General features: G+C 30.9%; 3 protein-coding genes and 1 long non-coding RNA gene across 7 annotated transcripts; 1 reads left to right on the top strand and 3 right to left on the bottom strand.

Annotated features, from left to right (window-relative positions):
- Window positions 1-5,552: 5,552 nt before the first annotated feature.
- On the bottom strand, window positions 5,553-7,189 carry LOC117934243 (putative F-box protein At5g55150). Its single transcript, XM_034855906.1, has one exon. The coding sequence runs from the start codon at window positions 7,012-7,014 to the stop codon at window positions 5,644-5,646; it is 1,371 nt and encodes a 456-aa protein (XP_034711797.1). The 5' UTR covers window positions 7,015-7,189; the 3' UTR covers window positions 5,553-5,643.
- A 996-nt stretch (window positions 7,190-8,185) lies between these two features.
- Window positions 8,186-17,746, bottom strand: LOC117934244 (AP-1 complex subunit sigma-1). Of its 2 annotated transcripts, none has more exons than XM_034855908.1 (7): window positions 17,615-17,746; window positions 13,988-14,074; window positions 11,087-11,178; window positions 10,807-10,920; window positions 10,673-10,703; window positions 8,624-8,710; window positions 8,186-8,544 (listed from the first exon to the last, which is right to left on the bottom strand). In XM_034855908.1, exons 1-7 carry the CDS (start codon window positions 17,615-17,617, stop codon window positions 8,473-8,475), a joined length of 486 nt encoding a protein of 161 aa, XP_034711799.1. In that variant the 5' UTR covers window positions 17,618-17,746; the 3' UTR covers window positions 8,186-8,472. The 2 variants fall into 2 exon arrangements, with proteins under 2 accessions (XP_034711799.1, XP_034711798.1); XM_034855907.1 differs by having other exon boundaries at window positions 10,673-10,708; window positions 10,812-10,920; window positions 17,615-17,745.
- A 1,175-nt stretch (window positions 17,747-18,921) lies between these two features.
- On the bottom strand, window positions 18,922-20,295 carry LOC117933361. The gene has a single exon (XM_034854723.1). The coding sequence runs from the start codon at window positions 20,293-20,295 to the stop codon at window positions 18,922-18,924; it is 1,374 nt and encodes a 457-aa protein (XP_034710614.1).
- A 2,504-nt stretch (window positions 20,296-22,799) lies between these two features.
- On the top strand, window positions 22,800-25,255 carry LOC117933143. Of its 3 annotated transcripts, none has more exons than XR_004654282.1 (3): window positions 22,800-22,887; window positions 22,976-23,176; window positions 24,859-25,255. It is a non-coding gene; the product is annotated as an uncharacterized LOC117933143 (long non-coding RNA). The 3 variants fall into 3 exon arrangements; XR_004654283.1 differs by having other exon boundaries at window positions 22,837-22,882; XR_004654284.1 differs by having other exon boundaries at window positions 22,858-22,876.
- Window positions 25,256-26,191: the final 936 nt, after the last annotated feature.

The following is a 26,191-nucleotide window of genomic DNA, read 5'->3' as shown; positions in this document are numbered from 1 at the left end:
AAGTCAATGACTTAAATATAATTTAACTTAAAATCAATTTAAATTATAAGTAATAAACACCTTATATATTATACTTAAATTTAAGGATGTCATATAATAAGTATAATGCTAAATTTATAAAATAGATTTTTTTTTGTCATATTTCAGTTGTTTTCTTTGACAAATAATTCAATTAAATTCGGTGCTTAAACTTAAGATAATCCCAGACACTTTTCACTTCTATTGATTCAACAACACTTATAATTCCATACGAAGTAAACCTTTAGATATGCTTCCTTTTTTGGTTTTAAAATAAAAAACATTTACATAAAAGTACATCTTCTAAAAATAAAAAAATAAATTTACCTTATATCTTTGAAATTCACTTTTAGAAAATTTAAAATTTGAGATAGTTAAAATTTTATTATGGCATAGTTTTTGAAAGTTTGTATCAAGAAGATGAAACACTAGTTTCTGTATATTAAGAGGAAGAAAATTACATATCATGGAGAGGTTCTCTAATCTGCTTATTATAAAGTAATTAAATAGAAAACAAGAATCAAACAAACATCAAGATTACAGAAAACAAGAACCAAACAAACATCAAGGTTTTGTTTGGGAACTGTTTTTCAGAAACAATTTTAAAAAATGTTTTTAAGAATTATTATATAATATTTTTTTAAATTAAAATGTTCTTTCCTATTTTCTATATTTTAATTTTTTTTAAATAAAATTTTATCTATAATGCTTTATTTTCTACCATTCTCTATATTAGTATGATTATTTTTTAAAATAACGTAAAAATAACTAAAATATGTTCTTGTATAATTTTTTTTTGAAATAATCTTAAAAATACAAGTAAAAACAACTACAAAGAACTAAAATATGTTCTTAAAAAATAATCTATTTTTTTATTTATTTTTAAAAACAAAAAATTGTATTTATTAAAAAGTCGTTTTTGTTATTGAAGACAAGAAAACAAGCATATCTTAAGGCTTTTTTATACTTAATTTTCAATTTTGTAAACATGACCATTTGAAGGCTGAGTTTGAGAAGTGTTATCAAAAATAGTTTTGAAAAACTGTTTTATAATGTTTTGGAGAACAAAAGTTATAGTGTTTTTGGTAATAATTTTCAAAAGTGTTTTTATTCATTTTAATACTTTAAAGATAAAATTTTTCAAGTATTAGAAAAACTAAAAACACTTCTTAAAATCATTACCAACATACTCTTAGTTTGGGAATGTCAATGTTTTTAATTTATTTTGTATGTTTTTAAATATGTTTTAAAAATAACGTTTATATGAAGTGTTTTATTTTTAATCATTCTCCATATTTGTATGATTTTTTTAAAAAAATAATCCAAAAATGATTGAAAACAACTAAAAATACCTTATTTTTTATTTTCAAGAACAAAACACTGTTTTTCTAATTTTTGATTCCTAAATGTGTTCTTTTGTTTTTTTTCTAGGTAATAAAAAACCGTTTTTAAACACAATTAGCAAATAAAGTCTAAGGTGGTGTTTGTTTTTTTACTTAATTTTAAATAGAACCTTGATGCTTAATAGTGTTAAATATTAGATTGTTTGTTTTTGTATCATTTTATTTTTATTAAGTATTAAAAAGTATAAAAAAAACCAATATGTTATTTTTTCTATTTAGAAAAAGCTACATATTTTGACATTTTTCATTTAATAAAAAATTTATAATAAGTTATGAAGAAATAGAAAAACAAACAACTTAAATTCTGAAAACAAATTGTTTTCAGCAAAAAGCCAAAAAAACAAATACCACCTAAATCTCTCTTATCTAGGTTTACAATATTTTAAAAAATTTTAAGAGATGCCAAAGTTTGCATACATTCGAATTGTGTAGATCATATAACATAAAATCAATAGACTATATTAAATTCCGAAACTTGAAGGAACACACAAAATAAAATAAAAGTGAATAAAAAAAAAGATTAAAAATTAATAAATTATTCAATGATGCAAAAATCGCAATCAAATAAGTTGATCACTCATTTTTGATCGATCACCATCATAAATCTTTATCTCCTTATTTAATGAAGGCTAGTCTTTCCTTAGAACCATATATGACCATGAGCATATAGTCGTCTGGATTTAGTTCAGGATCCATAAATAGCACCCCCTTCTGGATGGAAAAATCGGTCACGGTTTCTCTCTTCCTCTTCTCTTCAACTCGTACAACAGCCTTCCCTCTAGCTCGTTCAAAATCCTCCCTTTCTTCTGAATCAATGATCTCTTCTTCCTCCTCCTCCTCCTCCTCTCCTTCTTTCCAATCTTCTTTGTCCGATTCGCTATATTCTTTCTCCGAATCTTCTTCGTTTTGATCATCTCCTTCGTCCGAATCATCTTCCTCTGAATCTTCTTCGTTCGATAACTGGGATTGACATAGGGTTTTGCGGGTGACGTTGTACAAACTACGCCTTCGCTCGCTGTTATCTGGAGTGGGAACCAGGACTAATGGAGGTGTGCTTGTATGCTCACGGCAATGCTCCCATGCAACTCGTCTCCATCGGCTGCACACGGCGCTGAACTTGACACGCTCATCAATGGGGACCATATACTCTAGTATTGAGTATAAAAGCCCGCCCGGGAGTTGTCCCCAACCAGAAACTGAAGCCATACTCGTTTCTCCAAAGATGAAGAAGAAGACTAGGATGAAGAAGTGAAGGCGAGATACTACTTATTAATCCAACTCCAAACCTAAATAGGTAAACTTCTTCCTAATAAAATAAATTATTTTCCTTATTAAAATTTATTGTTATTTTATATTTTTTTTATATTTTTTTTCAAAATCTCTTACCATAAATATACATTCTTTTAAATTAGATTTCATATAAAAAACTAATTATATAATTGTCAATTCATAAAAAGGAAATATTTCCATTATAAACTCTTTTATAAGAATATTTTTTTATTAGGAAAGTATTAATGAATTTTTTATTTATTAAAAAAAATAGAATCATACTTTCTAACACTTTTTTTTTTTCAATTCTTATGTTTTAATTAATTTTAATTTACAATCCTTATCCTTATAATCTAGTATCTCATTCTCTGGTTAGTTTTTTAAACCTTATGTTATGCTTCAGAAAAGTATTAAAGAAATAAAAAAGATACTACAAAAAATTATTTTCTCTTAGTTGTATTATGAGAAAATATAGAAGAAAATAAAATATAATTAAAATTTTATATATTTTTAAATTATTTAAGCTTTAGTTAAAGACTTAAAATAAGTTAAATGAATTAAAATAATAATAAAAAATAATTTATTAACTTTAAATCTATTTTTTATGAAACCAAGGCTTAGACTTCAAATTTCCATTAGTTGCACATGGTGCTAAACTTGATATGCCCATTAATAGGGACTATATATTCTAATATCAAATGTAAAAGCTATATGGGAAGTTGTAGTCGATTTTCAAGGATGAAAAAGATGTTAACCAAATCATACAAACAAAAAATAAAGAACATGATATTTTTAATGTGGTTCAACAATCAATGTCATTCCTATGTACACGGAATGTACTAGCATTCAACAATTTATTAATAAAAGGAATGAGAAGGGTTATAATATTGAAACTCTAAAAATACCTATCAATTAGAAACTCGATCCCTATGAGTTGACTAAATAACTTGACATACCCCGAGCAAAACATAATAAAATTGATTTAAGCTTCACAATCCAATGGAATAAGAGGAAGTGGGTAAATAATTTGGAATGTATAAATCCTACTTTTATTAATCCAACCTCGATTTGTATTAGAAACCTAAACTAGTAAACTTTTATTATCTAGATGTCACCTTTTCCTTCAATCATAATTGTGTCTTACTAAAAAATCTTATCACTTTTGATATACAATCTCATTCTAATTCTCATTAGTTTTTCAAACATTTATACTTTCAATCAATTCTACCCTCAATTCGCTTATTGTAATAACTTAACACCAATAAAATAAATCACCTACTTATTGGTTAAAAATCATTCATAATCCTCCAAGATAAAAACAACTTAAGTTAAAAATATAGTCCCAAAAAACTAAATTTTTCTAAATTTATTTTCCTTATTAAAATTTAAAGTTACTTTATATTTGTCTCTTTTTTTTTTTCTTAATTTAATTCTCATTGCTTTAGTATTTATAAATAATTTTAGCACCTAAATTATCATGTATTAATTAATTTTAGTTTAATTTTTTTTCTTTTTCCATATAAATTTTGACTATGACAATTACAATATTAATATTTTTTTTGCTCGATTTTTTTTATAGGTTCTTCATAAATTCAATATTTTTTTTTAAAAAAATATTTTATAAAATAAAGTAGGAATTAGGACCTCAATACATCCCATTTTTAAACCCTAAAAGATGAAATTTTTTTATATTAAATATAAAAAAATTTAGGTGTGTATTTTATCTCCTAATATAACATAGGAATACTATTACAAATATTTATATTAGAATTTATTACCTAAAAGAAGGGGAATTTGAGAAAATTTAAACTAAAAAAAGACAATTTCTAGATTGTATCTAAAAGTAAAAATTGAGGGAAAAAAAAAACTTTTTAAAAATAAAAAATAAAAGATTAGAATAGAAAAATTAGTATTGGGAAAGAATTAAAATAATTATTTTTATTAACTTCCAATTGAAACAAGTCTAAAACTTGTTTGTTTCAAATTCCTTGAATAATTATGATGGTATTATGAAATGCTTATAAAGTATGAATTATTTAAATTTCCTAAGTGTGATGAACAATTATAATGGTATCTTTAACTACTTATAAAATATGAAAATGATAACAACTCCACATAAAATTTTGGCTCTCATATCAATTTTTTAGCCCTAGAAAGATGTGATTTAAACTCTTTTTTTGAGAAAAAAAAATTAGCCAAATCAATCTTTTAGTGATGAATAAATTGAATCAAACCAAAAACTTATTCAAGGTCGGTTTGGTTGGTTCAATTTACATAATTGGTTGGATGTAAATTAATTTTGGCCTTAAGTCAAATCTATTTTTTGAAGTTATTGAAACCAAGTTGAATTTGAGTTTAAAATATATTTAAATTTTTTTAGTCCAAAATATAATAAATGCATTTAAAAATTAATTTGATCATAATCTAATAATAATGAAAAAAAACTGCATCAAATATTGAATAGAATTGTCTTATATGTTGTTATTGGTTAGGAGACAAATAAATCAAAAGATAAATTAATTTGATTAGTTTTAATTAGATTAGATTGATTTTTCTACTCCACCTTACTCCTAATCAACATATGATTAATTGAAATACACGAAAACAACTTGTGTAGTACTGGGAGTCACAGGGTAAGTTATGCGACTCTAAGCCCCACATGACACTTTTGATGGAGGGTCAAATGAATGTTCTAAAAACCGGATCAATCATTGAACCAAAAAAATTACTAATTCACGGTTCGTTAGTCAAGTAACAAAAATCAACTTTTCGGTACCATGCTCTGATAGTGAAAGAGTAATAAAAAAATTTATTTAGCCAAGATCTCATCTTGAAGTTACTCATATCAAGCATCATGCAATATCACATAAAACAAGAATATATATATAAATAGATGAAATTAGATTGTAACATCCATGTCTGCCTAGGAAACAACTGATATGCTGAATTGGCTTCACATGAATGTTGGCAAAATCCAAATGGGTGGTGGCATTGACCACTGTATAGCGCCTAACGTGTAACTCTCTACAACTCTTCCATTTTCTAAGTTGAATACACCAATATCATAAGGGTCCTTCCGTCTCCTATGCGAGCAGCGAATATGATCCCCACAAAAGTATATGGAATTTGGTTCACATCCAGGGTAATCAGAAGCTGAAACCGAGATAGAATGATTCTCTCCCAAGAACAAGGCAAAGTCACCTAAGCTCTTTACTTCAGTCCACTCCGGATCTCCATAACCATCCGCTAGTCTATAAATCTTAAACCCAGTAGTCATTTTGTTCTTACCATATCTTCTTAAAACCCTCAAGATGTCTCCTCCTTCAAGGGACTCAACCAAATACGCCTTAGCAAAGGTAGGACCCAAGCCATCCTGTGGAGTTATCTTCTTCACTTTGAAACCAGTACTGGTATCGATATGGCAAGATAAAAGTTGACCCATACAATAGAGGGCATAGAATCGTTGCTTGTAGAAAATAATGTCAGTCATATGCCATAGCAGGCTGGCAGGAGGAGGGGAATCTGTTTTGTCATGATCCTCAAAGCAGCAAGTTCTACCGTCAAGATAAGTCCACTCCTTATCGTCTGGTTTGATGAATGCTAGCCGCTGCTCTAAACCATATATGACCATCAGCACATATTCCTTTGGGTTTACACTAGGATCTGCGGACAATACACCCTTTAGAATGGAATACTCACTACGGCGCTCAATGGCTTCTTCCTTCACGTCATCTTCTCCACCATCTTCCTCCTCTTCCATGTACTCTTCCACATCTTCTTCTTCGTCGTCGTCGTCGTCTTCTTCTTCTTCTTCTTCGATATTTACTTCTTCACCATATTCTTCTCTCAGTTGTCTCTCATATTCCTCTCCTTTGGAGATTATTTCACTGATTTCTTCTCGAAATCGTTTTTCGAATGCTAATCTCCTAATAGGAGGAAGATTGATGATTTCACCAGAGAATGGGTTGAATAAGGTTACCTTGAAAGCATCATCCACCATAATCAGCCACCCATGGGAAGAACCGCAAAACCTCACGTTATAAGGAACAGGTAACTGGAAAGCAAAAACCCTTGTCTGGGTCACACTGTATAAACTGCGCCTCTGCCTCCTGCTGTTTTTGGCGGGAAGCATCAGTAATGGAAGTTGCTGTTGTTGAAGACGACCATATCTACTGCTTCTACGTATCCGCCGGAAACTCTCAACCGCAACGCATCGCCATGCCCTGCAAACTGCACTGAACCTGATGCAGTCTGCAATGGGGACTAGATTATCTAATATTGAATCCAAAAGGGCCTCTGGAAGCGATTCCCAACCTAAAGCCATAACAACTTTCTTAATAAGCTGGAAGAATCAGAAGAAGATGTTTTGGCTTTGATTGAGATGTAATGGAACCACAAAACCCTAGGCTTTAATGCAATGGTTCTCAAAACCCTAGCTTTAATGCAATATATAATATTGTAATTGGATTGGGATTGTGGGCTACCAAAATATATCTCAATTAGAACTCTTGTCAATATAAAATCCTGTTAAAAAAAAAAAAAAAAAATCTACCAGGGAGGGAAAGTTTTAAAATTCGGTTTCTACTTGTTAATATGAGCCACTTTTTAACATCTATTAATTTTTGTTTAACTTCTTTATATATATATATATATATATAAATTTTTATTTTGACAATTTCTATATTCATATTTTTTTTTCTCTAATTATTTTTTTATAAATTCAATATTTTTTATTTTTTTCATTTTATAAAAGAAAAAATAAAAACAAATAAAATTAAGATTGGCCAAATGGTGCTTATCAAGACGTCAAAGATTGCATAAATTGGACGTGTAAATCACGTACAATATAAAATCAATATGTTATGTTTGGTTCCAAGGAAATATGAAAGAAAAAAAAAATTAAAAATTAACTTCAAACTCATTGTAATTATGTTAACTTATATATATATATATGAAGATTAGATAATAAAACCAATGGTTGGGATGGAAGAAAAATGTTATTTTGAATTTTAAGGCATTACCCATATGATAAAACCAACTAAACTTGGAACAGAGCAACCAAACAGGGTATAGACAAATGCATGACTTCACATAAATGTTGGTAAAATCCAAATTGAAGATGGCATGAACCTCTGAGGAGTCAATATGCTATCGTGTGCGATTTTTCTGTCTTCTAAGTTGAATACATCAATGTCATAAAGACCGCATTGTTGGTAGTATGATTCCATAACATCCTCATCAATGTCATAAGGACCCCATTGTTGGTAGCTTTCTTTGGTTTGGATGATCATTACATGGATTAATTTTAGGAAAGGTTGCTCATAAAATCAAAAAGATTTTTTTTTTTTTTTTAATAACCGAAGAGCCTTCCATGGGAAAACCCTTGAGACTCTCCATGGGAATCCAAATTTTAGAGTGCTCATCACCTTGCAACAACTAGCATCTAGTAAATTTAAGGTATCATCAATGACAAGATTCGAATCCAAGACCATGTGTCACTTATTAGGACCACACCTCCCATAAAATCGAAAAGAAATTAAGACCATGTTAGACAATTGTTTATAGGAACAATTTTCCACTACTTGGTAGAAAAACGTATTTAAGAACCAGAAACAAAAATAGTATTTTGTTTTTAAAAATAGAAAACAATTTTTTATTTTTTACAACAAAAAATATGATGGCTCGAGCGAATACAGAATTCAAGAAACAAAATGAGAGATTGTATCATATTGAACACTGCCGACCAAGGGAGTATACAAACCAACTCATTTAAATATAGGTCTTATTTGGTGGCTTGAGCAATTATATTGCTTATTGAACTGGCCTCCTCTTTAGCAGTCTCCACCAACGAATCCTGCAACAAAAACTCAAGCCCATTCAGCACCAACATTTTTGTTGGTACGTAAGCAAATCGCATCTGGGAAGAACCATACCTGTGCAGCTATCAGCCGTGCAACTGTCTTCTTGCTTGACTCTTGAAGTTCACCAGCAATCAAAAGCTCATCCAATATATAATAAGCCTGCCAAGTCTTCTGTTAGAAATTTTTTATCCCTGATACTAATAATAATAATAACAATAAGGATGGCGTTAAGAAATAATAATAATGTTAATAATGGTAGAACATACTGATAGTCATGTTCCATTATTGAAAATGACAATACCATCCCCAAAGATTGAAATTTATTTCCTCCAACAAATAATTCCGATTTCCATGGAATGAACAAATCAGAACTGAACATCATTTAAAATTTCGTAAAGATGTAAGCAATTATCCTCTTTGGACTATTATGCTATTCTACTTGTGAATTCTGAGACTACTCTATCATCTTTAATACTTCTTTTAGTGATTTCTGGAGCAGAGATGGTGAAGCTAGAAGTCACATTCCCTGATCCACTTGTAAGATTCCGTATCTCTAATAACACTTTTTTCTCTTTATATTTCAGCTTTTTTTTCCTTTTTGGGTGGGGGTTTGTTTGTTATATTACCGCTTCTCTATCTTTGAGGTAATAGGGATGCAAATGTTGATATTTCTTATCAAGAGGCTGGCAGGAGCTATTGTTCCTCATTTTTTTTAAGAGCAGCAGAGGTCTTATTTGACATATCAATAGTATTGTACCTTCTTGTTCACTTCTTGCTGGTGCTTGGAGTCCTAGATGTGTTCTATTTGTTTTGAAGAATGCTTTCTAAAGAGCTCAAGAGGGCAAAAAAAAAAAAAAAACCCAATGCAGTGTATTGACCTTAAAGGGATAAATGACCTAAATAAATAAATAAAATTAAAGAAAGAAAGAAAGGCAAAACACAGTAAAGACAGAAAGTCCATCACTGTGTTATGATGCCAGACACATGGAAATGCTAAAAGCCCATATCTGCCTTTTGGCATTGGGGACAAAGAAATGGAGAAAACCCAACTCTGTTTGCACCGTGGAGACCAACAAAGGACTAATTTCTCATTTAACAAGTACAAGATCCAACCCAATTGGAGACCAAGGTACGAAAACCTGCATTCTGGGTGAAGAAAACTTAGTAAGCCCAACACTATCTTAACTTAGGTTAGAACAAATGCGAGGAAGTATAATGCAGTATTTTGATGTGAGGGAACTGAAAAAACCAACAAAACTGTCTTGTTTGCCTGTAGGGAGGAAATAAAAAATAAAAAAAAGAACAGAGCACTTCTTAGTCTAAGAAACTTAATAAAAAAAGCAAGGAAAAAAACACAACCTGCTTTTGACACAAAAAAGGAGACCAAAAGAAACCCAGAAATATCCAACCTCGAAGAAGCCTATAAATTAAAGAGCGACTATGGAGTCCCTTTTTTAAAAAGAAAAAAATAACACCAGAGACGTTCAGGAAACAGCAAACAGACTTTGGTTGATAGAGGTGAAGAATATCCAATGCACATTGGCAAAAAGGAAACAGAAAAAGGAACTCACCTCTGCAGTTAGCAAAAAGGAGAAACCCAATCCTGCAATTTGATTTTGGAGAACAAGAAACAGAAAAATCCAAAGCTAAATTTTCTCCATCAGGGAAATGGAAATGGAAGAACAGAGTGTATAATGCACCATTACTGCATCCCTCATCTCAAGACAAAGTAATGGAACATGGTTTTCAGCTTCAAGGATTTGGGAGTTCAGGAAAATATTTTGGATTTTCTTTTACAAGCTTTGACATTTTTGGAAGTGATGAAAAAATCAAAGAAATACACTATCTAAATTCATAATTTATTTATTAGATTAAGATTAATGTGCACAAGAAACAAACATGAAAATGCACAACTCCACAAAATATTACTACACCTATATAGATCGACACTTGGCTATGATCTATAAATCCATTTCCTCCATTCAACTTCATCTAGGGATATTTGGCCCATTTCTTTAATGAGTGTACATAAGATCATAAACTTTCTATTATTAAACAAGAAGCTCCACATCAATATTGAATCAGAAAATTGTAAAGATAAAGTGGATTCAAGAGACATACCTTGTGGAAATTAAAAATCAAATCCAGCTCACAGACCTAATAGGAAAGTTGAGAAGAGTACCATAAAAAATCAGTTTAAGATGTTATGTAAATCTGATGTATAATCTTAACTAACTCAAGGACTAGCAGGCTCACAGACACTGCCAAAATAGCGGTCCAGTATCTCAACATAATGGTGGATTATTTCAAGGACCTCCAATTCATTGTCATCCTCGTCAATGCACATGCAGAAATACAGGCTCGCATATCTGCATCCACATGAAGCAAACCAGCCATGCATTTTCAAGGATGGATATTCTTTTCCCAAAGATGATCACTTTGTTTACAGTGGAAATATGATCATAGTGAAAAAAGAAAAAGAAAAAAGAATGCAGTCAAGAACTTCGAAATGGATGATGAAATATCTTCCCACACCTTTTGTAGACAACTTTATATCCCCTCCACTCCACGAAGTTGCAAAGCTTGGGACCTCGGGTCAGAATTACGCCACTGAGCTCTCGAATTACCTTTACAAGGTGTTAGCAGTACCATTTCAAGTTTGAGACAGTTTTGGAAATGCACATCACTCTCAGTAAATCTTTATGCTAGATTAGTTATCAAACAATACTATCAGTGACAGAGCCAGTCATTTTTCTTAAGGGGGGAAAGCATTATAATAACCATGGATGAATATCAGAAATAGTTAATGATAACCTTGTTATTGTTCACCAAATTGTGTAATTTTAGGCTTTAATCATGAATAAACAGAATATATCAAATTAAAAAACCCAAATATAAAAAAGGAAAGGATTTTAAAAAAAAAAAAATTATTAAAAAAATTCAAAGAATTTTTCAGAAGAGTTAAAGCAGTAACCAAAAAAAAAAAAATCACTAGTTAATTTTTAATTAATTTAATAATTTTTTTAGTAAATAAAATCTTAAAATAATTCACTTTTTTCAAATAACTAAACATAATGGTTGAAAGTGATGAAATTTTGTATTAAATTAATCTATAATTTAAAGTATTCTGTTAGACTATGTTAACTTCTATAGTTTAAAGTAAAAACTAATTCTCTTAATGTGAATAATTAAATATAATATTTAAAAATTAATGAAAAACAAATTAGGACAATAGTTGCATGAGAAGAAAAAAAATGAAAAAAAAAAATTATGAATATCAAGTAAATTTGGCAAAATTTTCAATGTATTTAAAAAAAAAATATATTTAAATCATAATATATCAATACTTAAAAGATAAAAGTTATTTATTTCTTCAATAACATTTAATTATAAATATTTTTTTAGTTTTTTTAGGGGGAGCAAGATTTCTATTTTATTTTACATTTTTCAAATTATTATTAGTTTTTTTATAGGTAAAATAAGCATATATTAAAAGTGTTTGGAATAGGTACACAAATTATATACGGAGTGTACAAATTGTGCCAAAAGGCAAGCAAAGGGAAAAGAGAAGTAAAAAACCACAACCCAATACAAAAACTAAGCCTTAGAGGAATAGAAAAACAACACGTCCCGTACGACCTTCTTGCAGGCAAACCTCTTATCACTAGCTGATTGAAGTCTTGAAACTCTATCTCATGAAGTTGTCATTAGCCCTAAAATAAACCAAGAGACAGATTCCAGTATCATCTACCCACTTCCAACAAATTCCAACTCTCTCTTCCCACTTCAGCATCATCTACCCATACATTCGGCTCCTCCTCTATTCTCCAGTTGATTGACTGTAATTAAGTGAGTACTCCGACTGTCCGTAGCTCCCTCTCAAAGAGAGATGAAGAGGAAGGCCTCCTCTTCTCACTTGAAGCCACCAATCTATAGCCCTTTTTGACATTCAACTTACTCAACAGGGTCATAATTTCCTTCTCAAAACCGTCCACTAGCAATCCCAAAAACTTCCTAAAGGAGACAAATTTCCTGAAAGACGGATCCAAGAGGCCCACATCTCCCATTGAATCTTGATTGGGACTACCATTTCTTGAAGCCACCTCCCTACTGTACAATTCTAGGGTTGTACACTTTGCATTTCTAGAATGATTCTCCAAGAAATCTATAACCAAACTCTCACTAGAGATCATAATAGCCATTGCCCTTGCATTCTTTTAAAGAGCCCTTAACATGCCTCCTCCATGGAACTAAACCATTGGCTATCACCAGTGATGGGGCCTTGTCATTGGAAGACTTTTGCCCCAAATCCAACACATAACCTCTGTCCCTTTCAAGGGACTCTCCATTCAAAACTAGGCTCCTTCTAGCGTGTGGAGACCCCACAACATCCTCCCTGACCTCCTGTCCTATGCAATTCCTCTTAGGATTGACCAAAATCACCTACGATAGATTTTCCCACCACAGATGAATGGAAAAACTCAAAAGCCCCACCACCATGTGAATGGTAGCCAAAAGCTATCTCCCATTAGATTTAGCCAGGATTCTAGCCCATTGCAAAGTACCATGAAGGGTTGTGTTCGTTGTCCATAGCCATAGGTCCACCACAAGGGTCCCCAACCTTTTCAAAAGAATCCTGTCCCCATAAGTGGAGAGCCACCCTAACAGCTCTCACCCACACTTCTTGGGCACAAGCCCCATTCCTAAAATATGAGAGTAGGCATCTTTGGCCACTTGCTTAAACCTTTGAGAAGGAGAAACCCTGAAACTTCTTAACTTCAAGGCTAACACCTTCCACCCCTTGGAATACCAACCCCCCCAACACCCCTGCCACTCACACACACAATAAGCCTATCTTAGATCCACTAGTGAATAATATTGCCTTCATCGCTATTCATATACATTTGAATGTGTTCATGTACAAGACCGTAGTCCTTGGAATCATCAGCTAACTGTTTTTTAAGCAAATTTCAGAAAATAATAAGCATCATGTTCCAACTGCATAATAACAATTCACTATCCCTTAGAGACTTAGACAGCAAAGGAAAACCTAGAATGGAAAGGAAAAGAAAATCGTTGATACTCATGTGATTAAATAGTAAAGCATATATAAACTGGCCTGGTTGTACCAAAAAAAATAGATTTATAATACTTGAAGGAAAATTCTTGTTTTGTACTGTACTTGTGTTAGTTAAATAGTAAATACATATTCACTACCCTGATTGTATCAAAAAATATTTTATAACACTTGAAACTTACAAACATCTACAACAATTAAATGGAAAAACTAGCATAACAAAGTGAAAAGGCTACAAAAAGTAATAATTGCTTCATATTCTCATTCTCACCAGTTGAACAAGTCATATAAAAAAAGTTGCACAACTAAGGTGACATCATCTATTAGATTTTGCAGAAAATAAAAATACAAAAACATACCTTAGTTCTTTCCTTCTGAGTATAAGGTGAATACCATTTTGTCAACCTCACTTTTCCTTGTCGACTAATGAGAAGCACAAAATGAATCTGAAACAAGCATAGAGGCATAACACGTTACATTCATTTAAATATCTTACGAAAACACAGGTAGGTTAACAGAGTAAGATCAAACCCTCAAAAAGATATTGGCAGGAATTCTCATCAAGCATCATAGGTTGTTCATTCATAAATTCAAAACTATGAACTGAGGCAGCAACTACAAATAAAACACAGACTAAAAATGCATGAACTTCTAATTCATTTGGCTATGCTGTAAACATATCCCATTCTCAGACTTTAACACTAAAACCAGAAACCATATAAATTTGGCTATGTTGTCAACATGGGGAGGAGCCCCCAACAATATGCTTCTCCACTCACCAACCTTATTAGTTTCATCGAACTGGTACGAGAATAGCTCTGGTATTCATTAAGGATTAAATAATTTATATATGCAATTTGGCTAGGAAGAGGATGTTGGATATCCCAAATTTCAGATACATTTCTAGATGAAAGGTCTCTAAGCCTAGTCATAATCTTATGCACTTAAAGGACCTTGTTAGAAGATTAGCCCAAGAAATCAGCAATTATTTTTCCTGCCATATATTTTTCTTTCTTTTGTAGAAGTTGACCCATGATTTCCATACCAAGAATCAGGGTAAATTCCATGTAGGATCCTAGCAATCTGATTGTTTAATTTAAGGGATCCTTTTTGATATGTAGCTTAATTTAAGGAATCTTGTCAAACCTTCTTTTGTGTATATATTGTAGATCAGAATGTAATGAGATATACAGGAGATTACTTTTTTTCATCATGACATCAGAGAAGGGCCTCCAACATTGCCAAGATCCATAAAGCCTTCATTGCTCAGTCATATACAACCTTCATTACTGTAGTTTGTTAATTTTCTTGTGAACCAACATCAAATGTTGGTTTCTTAGTTTCCTATTATAAATTCCCTTAAGATTCTCTCCTGTTTTTTCCAAAAACCAGAAACTTTCTTGTAATTTCCTCAAAAATGTCTGAAACCGGTGATGTTTCTCGTGAAGCTTAGCAAGGAGCATTACAAAAAGCTGAAAACATTTCTCAGCCAGCTTGAAACACATGCACAAATTCGCACTACAAATAGTGTTTCCCATTCTTTCATCCAAACAGGTAATATTGAAATTTTAAGTGCCTCTAAGGATTACTTATCCAGCGCTTGGATAATAAATTCTGGTGCTACTGACCATATGATAAGTCACTCCAAATTTTTTTCCACTTACACAATACTTTCAGGTAAGCCAAAGTAAAGGTTGTTGATGGCACTTTTTCTTCCATAATTGGTCAAGGCATAGCCTCCATTACTCCTTTCTTGACCTTGAAATATGTGTTACATGTTCCCAAATTGTCTTGTAATCTCTTGTCTGCCAGAAAATTTACTAAGGATCTGAATTGTGTGACATATACCCATTCCCATTGCATTTTTCAAGACAGGATAATAAGGAGGATGATTGGGCATGGTGAGAGGAAAGGTAGACTCTACTACCTCATTACACCTTGGAAGATTGGTGCTTCTATTCCACAAGCTTTTGCTACCACCAACAATCCCTCAAAAGTTGATCCAATATGGCTATGGCAACAATGGTAGGGGGACATCCACTTTTCCTTCTCTTGGAAAAAATGACTCCCACATTGTTTGATAAAACTAAATTCCATGACTTTCATTGTGAGGTTTGTGAGCTTACAAAACACCAACATGTACCTTTTTCCAATGAGAAATAAAAAGGAAACTTCTCCTTTTACTTTAATGCAAACGGATGTTTAGGGACTCCCTAGAATTCCAAATATTTTGGGTTTTAGATGGTTTTTACCTTCATTAATGACTACTCTATATTACTTGGGTCTATCTCCTAAAATCCAAATCAGAATTTTTTTTTTTTTTTTTTTATAAGTAAATAAGATTTCATATAAAAAAGAGACGCTAAAAAAGCGATTCAATGTATACAATACATGTACACCCGCCTTCAACAAGGCCAAAAAACAAAGAAAGCCCAACACCACAATCCTACTTAGAGCCCAACCAATCAATAAAATTAGTTATAATTAGAGGGCAATCATCTATGAACAACTAAAATCCAAATCAAAAGTTAATTCCATTTTCCTAATGTTCCACAAATTGGTTTGTACCCAATTTGGTACCAAAATCCATACCTTAAGGTCAAATAATGGGAGGGAATACTTCAATCTAATCTTGTCACCTATCTCTAAAATGATAGTACTGGGCATCAATCTTCATATTTAAATGCCTCACAACAAAATGGGGTAACAAAGAGGAAAAACAAACATCTCCCAAAAGTAGCTAGGCCTTTACTTTTTCAAATGAATACTCCAAATTATATTAGGGGAAGCCATTTTGGCTACTACATTCTTAATATATTGAATGCCTTCTCGAGTCCTAGACTTCAAACCCTATTTTTTTTATATACATAAATAAGAATTGTATTAATTCAAACCCTATTGATATACTCTCAAAGTATTTTTCCTAACTTTAAAGGTATTGAAACACTTCTTCCAAAAATATTTGGTTGTTTATGTTTCATTTGCATTCCCAGGCAATCTAAAGATAAACTTGATCCAAGAGCCCTTAGTTGCGTCTTCCTTGAATATCTTCACTCAAAAGGGATATAAGTACTACAATCCTCCCATAAAAAGATCATATATTACCATGGATGTTACTTTCTTTGAAAGGAAACCATATTTCACATTCACTTATCTTCAAAGGAGATTGGAGGAATTGAAGATAAGCTGTCACAAGTTTTTCCTAGAAATGGTGAGAATGGTGGGGGTCAAGAATGTTTGATGTGATGAATGTTTTTTTACATGGCAACTTAAAAGAAGAGACATACACGGACACTCCACCTGGGTTTGGTTTGGTGACAAGTCTTAGAATAACAAAGTTTGCAAACTTAAGAAGTACCTTTATAGCCTTAAAGGGTCTCCAAGAGCATGGTCGGGAAGATTTAGAAAATCAATGATAAAAATGTAACATTACTATTATCATATGAAAACTTGTAAAATATTTGAAAGTACTTATAAATTTTTTTTGAAATATCAAAAATCTATTTATAATATTTAAGAACTTTTTATGTAAAAACCTATAAATTGTTTTCAATACCTAATCCATTGTATGATAAATAACAAACCAGGATCTCCGGAATGGCCATAGTTTCGTAACCAAGAAAATGAAAACCGCATCGAAGCATAAATTAAACATTAAATTCCACATGTGAAACAGAACCAGAGACCGCCCTCTATATGGTCACTGAGAAAACGGAGGAAAATAAAATAAATTAAAATTTTTAATCCATCATTTTACAGTCTCGGTTAATAGGAAATTTTAGTTTCTCTAGTCCAAAACCCAAAAGAAAAATCGAGTCTCGATTAAAACATTTCTAGATCTAAACATAATTAAAAAATAAATAAATAAATATATATATCTAGGGTTCCTTGTGGAAGCAATCAATCGCAGATTTTACATATTCCACTAGGGAGCTGAGAATCGATGACTGTAAAGGTGAAAATAAGAGGAGGTTGGACTTGCTTACCATGGCTTCAAGCGGATCAAATTCGGAATGCGCAGAGATTAGGAGGAGGAAGAAAGCACCGAGTTTCTGGAGTATGGTTTGAGGGAGGAGTTTTTCGAATTTACGGAAAGGTCCTTGGAATTTACTTGAAATATTTTAGTACACCTTCTTTACCCAGTGCTTTAAAATGGGAGGCTTGGACTTTGGACGACAATGGGACGGGTGACCCTGACCATCAACACGGGGCCGGGGCTTGGGTTTGGGTGCGGATTAATTTTTATTTATATTATTTTATTTTTTACTAAGAGATGTGTAAAAATTAAAATTTCATAAATTATGAAAATATTGATTATTAGATTTTATGAAAATATTAAAAATTTAATCAAAAAATAATGAAATTACAATTGATTAAAACTCATAAAAAATATAAAAAGACATTCTAATATTTTCATTTTTTTATTTTTTTTATTTTTATATTTGATATCCATATAATGATGGATTTTTTAGTAGAAACTTATATGTTCTATTTTTATTTTTTGAAGTTTATTTATTCTCATATTTTATTAATAAAAATGATGAATTTTAATTCTTTTAAAAAATTATTTGGATTTTTTTGATAATTTTATCTTATGATATCTTTAATTAGTAAAATTGCTACCACTTGTATTTATCAATTCTCCTTTTAAAATAATTATGTTTTCATGAAGTAAAGCTTCTTTTGTTTCAAATTCCTTAAGGTAATATTTGGTTTCCAAAAAATTTGAGGAAAAATACGAGGGAAAGAAAATAAAGAGGAAAAGTGAAAGAAAAGAAAAAATAAAGAAAAATAAAAATAGATTTAAAATTAATAAATTTTATAAAGATTAAATAATTTTAAAATCCATAAATTTCTAACCAATTTAATTATATTCATTTTATTTTTTATTTTTTTTATAATGAAACCAAATATGAAAAAATCATTTTTTTAACAATTGTTTGTCTTTAATATTTTCCCAGACCAAACATAACCAAACTAATTATGACAATATCAATTTTTTAGAAAAATAATTAATTAGATGAAAAAAATTAAAGCAAATCGAACTTATTCAAAGTCTATTTGGTTTGAATTAGATTACAGATTGGATGCAAGTTAATTTAATCTCTAAATTGATTTGTTTTTAAAAATAATTAAAAATTAACTCGGATTTGAAATTTAAAATACATTTAAAATTTTAGTCCAAAATATAATAAATTCATTCAAAAATGAATTTGACCATAGTTTAATAATAATGATCATCCTTAAAACAAAAATAACAATAATAATAATAATAATTAGAAATTTGTATGCTTTACATAAGAGTTGGTAAAATCCATATCGGAGGAGGCATTAACCTCTGAGAAGAATCCAATACGTGATGTCGTGCGAATTTTCCATCTTCTAAGTTGAATACTCCAATGTCATAAGGCGCCCATTGTAGATAAAGCAATTTCAAAACACCCCCATCTCGAGCGGCCATGAATTCAGAATGATTGTGGGAAAAGTATATAGAATTTGGTTGACATCCATGAAAATCAGATGCTGGAATCGTAATTGAATGGTTGTCTCCCAAGAACAAGGCTGCATCACCCAAGCTCTCTACCCGCTTCCATTTTGCTCTACCACGCCCATCTCCATCTCCAAGTCCATGAACCTCAAATTCAATGGTCCTATACTTTTCGTCGAGTACGTTGATCACCCGTAACAGATCCCCACCTGAGGATTCTGCAAGATAGAGCTTCCTCTTGAAGGAGAAGGACATATCATTTGGAGTGATCATCTTCACTTTCAGACCCCCGCTGACATCACAAGATAAAAGGCCACCCCGTTCATTAAGGGCATAGAACATCCCTTTGGAGTATTTAATGTCGGCGATATAGCCTGCGGGACGACGTATGTTCTGAGTGGAACATGATTTTTTGCTAATGTAAGTCCAGTCTTTATCAACTGATCGAATGAATGCTAGCCTCTTCTGAATGCCGCGTATGACCATAAGGACGTAGTCACTTGGGTTTCGATCGGGATCCACAGATAGCACGGCCTTCCAGATGGAATAATCGCTCTCGGAAACTTTATCTGCTCCGTTCATATAATCTGGAACACCCTCAGTTTCTTCTTCTTCTGCAATATCATTGATTTCTCCCTCATCTTCCTGGTAATCATGGTTGATTTCTTCCTCCGCCTCATCTTCTTCTTCTTCTCTTTCCGATGAGCTGAATTCTTCCATCACTTGTTTACGATATGATGAATCCACCACCCTAGCATATTCGCGTACGAACCGTTTTTCAGATTCTAATCTTCGAAGGGGAGGAAAAGAAATGATTTTTCCAGAAAAAGGGTTGAACAAGGTGACCACAGAACTATCATCAACGGTAATCAACCAGCCATGGGAAGACCCGCAACACCTCTTATTATGAGGTACCGATAACTGGGATCGACATAGGGCTTTGCGGGTGACGCTATACAGACTACGTCTTACCTTGCTGTTGTCTGGGGTGGGAACCATGAGTAATGGAAGTTGCTGTGTATGCTTAGAGCCCCGCTCACGGCAATACTCCCACGCAACTCGTCTCCATTGGCTGCACACGGCGCTGAACTTGATCCGGCCGTCAATGGGGACCATGTAATCCAATATTGAATGTAAAAGCGCTTCTGGAAGCCGTCCCCAACCTGAACCTGAAGCCATAATCGTCTTCTCAAGGATGAAGGCAAAGGTAAAGAATTTGGAATGTACGGATCTGAATTTATTAATTCGACTCCAATTTGTAGTTGGATTCAGACTCAGAATCAAGAATTGGATTCAGACTCAGAATCAAGAATTGGATTCAGACTTAGAATCAAGAAACAAAGAGAAGAAGGTTTTTTTTTATTTTTTTATACAGAGACAGAAAACCTAAACTCTCAAGGAAACATGTTGTTGTAGGTTCCTTACTAAAATTTATAATTCTTTGGGGGTTGTTTTTTATTTTTTGTGAACCAACTTAACGACTTAAAATTCACTTAATACTTAATTTAAATTATCAAATAAATTAAATATATTTAGTAAAATAACTTAATAATATAATTTAAAGTAAAAACAATTTTAAGTAATAAATAAAAATAATTTATTTATTTTTAAATTCATATTTTTATTTTACTTTTTTATTGACATTTATCCTAATTACTTTTACGATCTCTGATTTAAAATATTGGTAAATACGGATATATCGATATTTGAATTTTACGGATATATGGGAGAAGTATATATCTCACAAAAAATATCGATAAAATAAAAATAGTTCAAAATTCATTAAAATGATTGGAAACTTTCAAAAATGATAAAATAAATAAAAATACATATTTTAAAGTTGTTTTGTAAGTGTAATTGATATAAGTATGACTATAAATTATATTTATTTTTATTTTAAAAAATAGCTTAAATTCATTTAATATATTTATATTTATTTTTTAAAAAATTAAATATTTTTAAAAATATTTTTATTAAAACATGTTTTATTACATTTTAAATAAAAAAATTAAATTGATTTATATAAAATATTTTATTTGAGATTTAATTTATAAAATTTTATTACAAATATGTGGTTACAATTTTTTCTATTAACATCAATTTATTTAAATAATTAAACTTATTAATAATTTATCTTATCAAATTAATTTTAATTTATAAAATATTAGGGTTTCATTAATTTTTTTTATATTGTAGCATTTTTTTTAGTAAAATTATGTTTTTAATATTTTAAAATTAAAATGATAAATATAAAAAAAAATAAGAGTGAAGTGAGAGTAATTTTTTTAAAATAGAATTAATGAGATAAGAAAGTAGTTAAAAATAAAATGATGATATAAATTCAAAATAAAAGATAAATTAAAAATAAATAAATAAATATAAATAAAAAAACAATATAAATATTAAAAAAGAAAAGGCTTTTTTGACTCGTCGATCCTATCCAATTTTTAAAACTATTATCTAATATACGTAATATTTTAAGGTATTATATATCTAATAAAAATTATATTACATTTCAATATTTATTATTAAACATATATGAAATTTCTTAGGATATTTAGAAATTGTTCAATAATTTAAAATTTATTAAAAAATTATATTATGTCATGTTTATATTTAATTCATAAAATAAATAAAAATAAAATTTTACTTTCTAATTTTTTATATTTATTTAGATAAAAATTATATTTACATTTCAATATTTATTATTAAAAATATATGAAATTTCTCAGCCACTTACTGATATTTAGAAATTATTCAATAATTTAAAATTTATTAAAAATTTATTATTTATTAAATAATAAATATTTATGATTAAAATATTTAAAATTTATAAATAAAATTATTATATAATATTACATTATTCAATATATAAAAAAATTTATATATTAAATAATACCATTAAAAATTTATATATCTTACCATATCTTTCATAAATTTTTTTAGTTTTTATTTTTAACTATAAATCTAATTTCTTAATTAAACTTTATTATTTGCAAAATAAATAATATAAAAAACTACAAAATTAATAAAAAGAATATATATATATATATATATATATATATATATATTTGGATATGTATATCCTATACTTCAACTTAAGATAAGCATATCTCATAAATAAGAGATATAAAAAAATTGTAAATAGTATTAACCATTATTTATCTTATTTCATGTTTAAGATAAAATAAGATAAGTGATAAGATAACTTATTATATTTTATCACCAATTAAATATAAGATATGATATATTATCTCATATCTTATTCTGTTATTATATCCAATTAATTAAATACGATTTTTAAGTTTTCAATTAAGCAAAAATTCAAATGCCATAGAAAGTGTCTAAAACTCTAAACAAATACGATCGAATGTATTTAATCAAAACCCGAGGAAAAGTGACTGAAATTAACCCATAAAAAAATTAGGTGATAGGAGAAATTAGATGAATGTATTTAACATCTTCCAATGTATGTAATAGTTGCTCCCTAGGTTCTCTGAGCAGGCAAGGTTACTCATTAAAATTCGTGGTGTCGAGATGAAAACGCCGTCGTTTCCCATCGTTTCATCTTTCCAATGTTCCAGGGATCTCAAGTTGGGCCGAGAGAACCCCACATCCCTGAACTTGGGCCGAGCTGGGCTAATTCGCGGTTCTCTTGATAGAAACCAGGCTTAAGCCTGGGCACTAAAACAATTAGGGCTTATTAAAACAAACTTGGCTCAATTTTTTGTTTGTATTATTTTCTCAGCGACCAAACAGAGTACTAGTACAGTAATACTTGAATTTCTTGCACAATTCGATGCTTATGCGATTGAATCTACGTGTTTTACTCAATTAATCGATTTTTTGATTGGTTCAGGCGTTTTGAAAGTATCGATTCCAAAAAATGGGAGAGAAGGAAGAAGGTATGAAGAAAATGTCACCATGTGATGTTGAGGCACTGAAGAAATGCTTGGAGGAAACCAAGGGGGACTATGTGAAATGCCAATCACATATTGAAGCATTCAGGTCTTCCTGTTCTTTGAAGAAATCGGATTCATCTCCACAATCTGCGCAAAAGGTCTATACTGCTGTACTCTCTTGTTTTTGAAATGGCATGTCTTGATTTTCAATTGCATCCCATTTCCCATGCTAATTTGGTTGCTTTGGAATGCGTATCTCTCTGGCGGGCAATCAATAGTTCAAATTTCGTTTGTGCATTTTTTAGTTTCTAGTTATTTTGTGATAATCTGTGCATATTGAAGATCTTCAAACATAGTTCTGGTCTGACAAGGCTGTAGAGGTAGTGCCCATGATGAAATCAGAGGCATATTTTCCCATGTAAAATTGTTGGTTTTATAGTGCAATTTTCCACTAACAGAATATGTCCTCAATCTAAGAAATAATATTGGATCCTAGAGCTCTTCAGTCCTTTTTTAGCAGCTCCCACATGATGATAGAAAGAAGAAGAGCTGATATGTATGGTATGCTACAATGCAATAGTAGAACTAATGGGGAAACTTTCAGTGTGAAAGTGCATTATAGATGAATATAAGTGTCGGGATTGTGCAGCAAGGCTTTGGGGTGAGATTGTGCTGGGTGGGATCTCTAATACTAGGAAACTGCAGTATTTTTCTACTTTCATTTGATTAAAACTTAAAAAAATTTCCTCCTATAGATTTAGGCACATACTAAATTGTCCTTGCTAGTTTGTATAATTTGTTCATAAATAAAGACCAAATTTGACAATGTAGTGTATATGGAATAGATCATAATGTAAATGACATGTCTAGTCTTTTACTGATTTGGCCCATCCTAGTTTTCTCTAGCTGTTAAACCAAATGCGGGGAAAGTTGATGCTTTTTGTATGGAATGCGCTCAATGTCATTACATTTTGAGTTTCCATTTTATAAATTGATGGCTTCTACCAACTGCTATGTCCACCAATTGACTACTCATTGTTAGCATATCAAACATCTATGTAGTCCATCAGCTTCAGTTTTAGTGGGCTGTGGGCCATATGCTGCACCAGTTGGACAATGCAAGACCTCTGTTCTGTTTGATGAGTCCAGAATTCTAAAAAGCCTCAAATGTAACTATTGTCCTGTGGCTCACAAACACCGGGCAAGATGTATATGCATAAGGTGTTGTGTTCCTCTGGTACATTCTAGGTTATTCCTTTTTTTACATTTTCCCTTTTCTTTTTGTATACCTTGACCTGGTTACATGATGCATGCACAGTTAATGCTACTTTTAGTCCTATTATCTTTCTATGTGGCTGGAGACTTTTGTAATAAGGCTTTATAAGCTCTATAGGCTTGGGGCTCATAGAAACTGATATCATGAGATTAATTTAGGATCCACTCTCTCAGAATCTCTCTTGCTCTTTGTGTTAGCTGTAAGTTCATGACTATTTCACATTCTATTAAAAATTCTATTAGCTATCTTGATTTTATCAAAATCATGAGCTTTTGCTTTCTGCTTGAATTCCTAAATTTTCTTTTTGAAGATTTTTTTTATCTTACCCCACTCCACCCAACTTTTCCTTTCTCGTTCTTTTGATTAGTATCTGAAACAATTCTTATTTCATTGATCAATGTATTTTCTTGCAACAAATGAATTAAAAATTTAATTTGTGCCCAATTAGTTTGGTGTAAATTTCATCCACGTTTATCTCATGTAATTTTAATTGGAAATAGTTGGTGTTTATGGGAATAAACAGGAAGCTTGAAATTGCTAATCATTGGCATTAAATTGAAGCAGGTTTAGAAATGAAAGTTCTGGATCAGGAGGGAATGGATGAGAAGGAGAATTGCGGACAGAAGAAAATAATGTCTCCCTGTTAGGCTCTGGAGAAGTGCTTGGAGGAGAAGAGGGTGACTACTCTAAAAGTCAGCCACAGTTAGAATCATTTTGGTCTTCTTCAGAGTTTCCTCCTAAATTATACACAATTGTTAGGCCTGGTGCCACATGTGATGTTTAAAAAGCTGTTCACTAGTTGAATGGAACCCATCTTTAGGCATGCTTTTTACTGAATAAGATATATGTTTGAGTAATAATTTGCCATGCTTAACATATAATCTTCTTCTGGATTCTAGCTGGAAAGTTGGAATTAGCTTCGAATAGCTTCACATTAATGGACAGATTGCTGCATTTTTAATTTGCTTGTATTGTTACAAAAGCATAGCATGTGTTTGGATTTGGAACCAATTAGGTGGATTGACTTGAAATTGAATCTTTTTTGTAAATAATGAGTCAGTTCAGCAAACTTCAATTAATTCCAATTCTAAAAATGTTGGCACTCCTTTTGTGACTTTGCCTAGAAGAAAATGTTTCTTAGAAGAAATTTTTCCCTGATTCTCAGAGAAGTTAAAAATAATCATGGCACAGGTTGAATTAGTGCTCTGTTGAAAATGAAGTGCTGAGGCACTAGATATAAAACTCTTATCATTTTCTTACTGGACTGAACTTGATGATTATTGTTTCAAAGCTTAAGAACATTTGATGGGTAATGGTTCTTTCCATTTAGTGTAATCTGTCTTACATTATTATGATGAATAGTTAGCATTTTGAGTTTGAAGCAGGTATCATATCCAGTTTGAGGTTCTTTCCTTTTCCTCCCTTTTCCCATCTAATGTGTGTGGATCTTTGTTACATGAAGGAGAACTATAAAAAAATAAAAATAATATCATATTTAATAAAACTTCTAAACAATCAATATTATCCTTAAAAAAATGTGATTTGATTTCAACTTTCAATAATACCAAAAACATAAAGTTATCCTAAGTGAAACTAACATTAGGAAACTGAGGTGGTCGGCAAATGAATACTATATTTACATTGTAAATACTAGTAGGTTCTAGGATGGATTGTTGAATAGGGTGGCAAGCACAGAACCAAGTGCTTGCCAGATTCTTGGGCGTGTTTTTTCAAGTTTTTTTATGAGGAGCTTAGGAAAAAAAAAGTGCATAGCCCTAGGGTTGTCACTTGTCACTAAATTTTGCATGTGTATGTGTTGAATTTTCTTTTCTTCTATTTTTTCTCTTTATTTTTTTTTCATTTCCATTTTCCGAGAACCAAACATGGTCATAGAAGA

The sequence above is a fragment of the Vitis riparia genome, chromosome 16 (genome assembly GCF_004353265.1).
Source record: "Vitis riparia cultivar Riparia Gloire de Montpellier isolate 1030 chromosome 16, EGFV_Vit.rip_1.0, whole genome shotgun sequence".
Lineage (NCBI taxonomy): Eukaryota > Viridiplantae > Streptophyta > Magnoliopsida > Vitales > Vitaceae > Vitis > Vitis riparia.
This window is presented reverse-complemented; position numbering and strand designations above follow the sequence as displayed.

Excerpts from the sequence above, each read along its gene's own strand:
- LOC117934243 (XM_034855906.1), bottom strand. The coding sequence starts at position 7,014 with ATGGCTTTAGGTTGGGAATCGCTTCCAGAGGCCCTTTTGGATTCAATA.
- LOC117934244 (XM_034855908.1), bottom strand. Across the intron at positions 10,921-11,086 it reads TATAAAGTTGTCTACAAAAG|ATATGCGAGCCTGTATTTCT; the intron begins GTGTGGGAAGAT and ends ATGTGGATGCAG. Across the intron at positions 8,545-8,623 it reads CACGGCTGATAGCTGCACAG|GATTCGTTGGTGGAGACTGC; the intron begins GTATGGTTCTTC and ends TTTTTGTTGCAG.
- LOC117933361 (XM_034854723.1), bottom strand. The coding sequence starts at position 20,295 with ATGGCTTCAGGTTCAGGTTGGGGACGGCTTCCAGAAGCGCTTTTACAT.